This window comes from Myotis brandtii, unplaced genomic scaffold, assembly GCF_000412655.1.
Source record: "Myotis brandtii unplaced genomic scaffold, ASM41265v1 scaffold2579, whole genome shotgun sequence".
NCBI lineage: Eukaryota > Metazoa > Chordata > Mammalia > Chiroptera > Vespertilionidae > Myotis > Myotis brandtii.
This window is the reverse complement of record NW_005359798.1, coordinates 126773-127296: the sequence shown is the minus strand read 5'-3', so window position 1 is coordinate 127296 and position 524 is coordinate 126773. Positions and strand designations below refer to the sequence as shown.

The following is a 524-nucleotide window of genomic DNA, read 5'->3' as shown; positions in this document are numbered from 1 at the left end:
TTTGCGCATGCCCACATCTGACCGCATTTTCCCAGCATGCTCTTTAAGACCCGCTCTGGCCAGCCCTCGCTGAGGGCAAGCTCGCACACCCTGACACTGCGCATGTTCACCTCCGGCATGCCCACGCAGCCGCGTAGAGCAAGTTCTCCGCCCAGTCTCACTTATGCCATTGCCCGTGCACCACAGTAACTTCCGCTCCCATGGGATCCGACCCCACGCCTCACCTCGCGTCTACTGCTAAGACCTGCTGCCACACCGCGGCCATTACCCGGCCTCCTCTTCCGCCGCGTCCGCCCGCGGGCGCCTGCAGGACAAGGGCCTGGAATGTCAGGGTCTCAAGTGAAGGGGTCTAGTTCCGCCCCTTCTGCCAGGCGATCGTGGCCATAGACAATGCGTCCCTCCGCGCCGAGATACCGTGAAATCACATCGAGCTGTTAGCATGGTCAGCACTCCAGCCCTGTCCAGGCAGCTCCGGGAAGACTCACAGCAGCGATTCAGACCTCACTCCGCCCCCCCCCGGTCGC

The 524-nt window shown here is 63.2% G+C and overlaps 1 protein-coding gene across 1 annotated transcript in view; it reads right to left on the bottom strand.

Annotated features, from left to right (window-relative positions):
• The window catches only part of WDR13 (WD repeat domain 13), an 8113-nt gene extending 7595 nt beyond the window's left edge, over positions 1 to 518 (bottom strand). The window contains exons 1-2 of the mRNA XM_005867997.1: positions 415 to 518; positions 225 to 304 (exon numbers count right to left, since the gene is read on the bottom strand). Coding sequence (XP_005868059.1) covers positions 225 to 304; positions 415 to 441 — 107 coding nt within the window. The 5' untranslated portion in view covers positions 442 to 518. The remainder of the gene's footprint in view (positions 1 to 224; positions 305 to 414) is intronic.
• Positions 519 to 524: the final 6 nt, after the last annotated feature.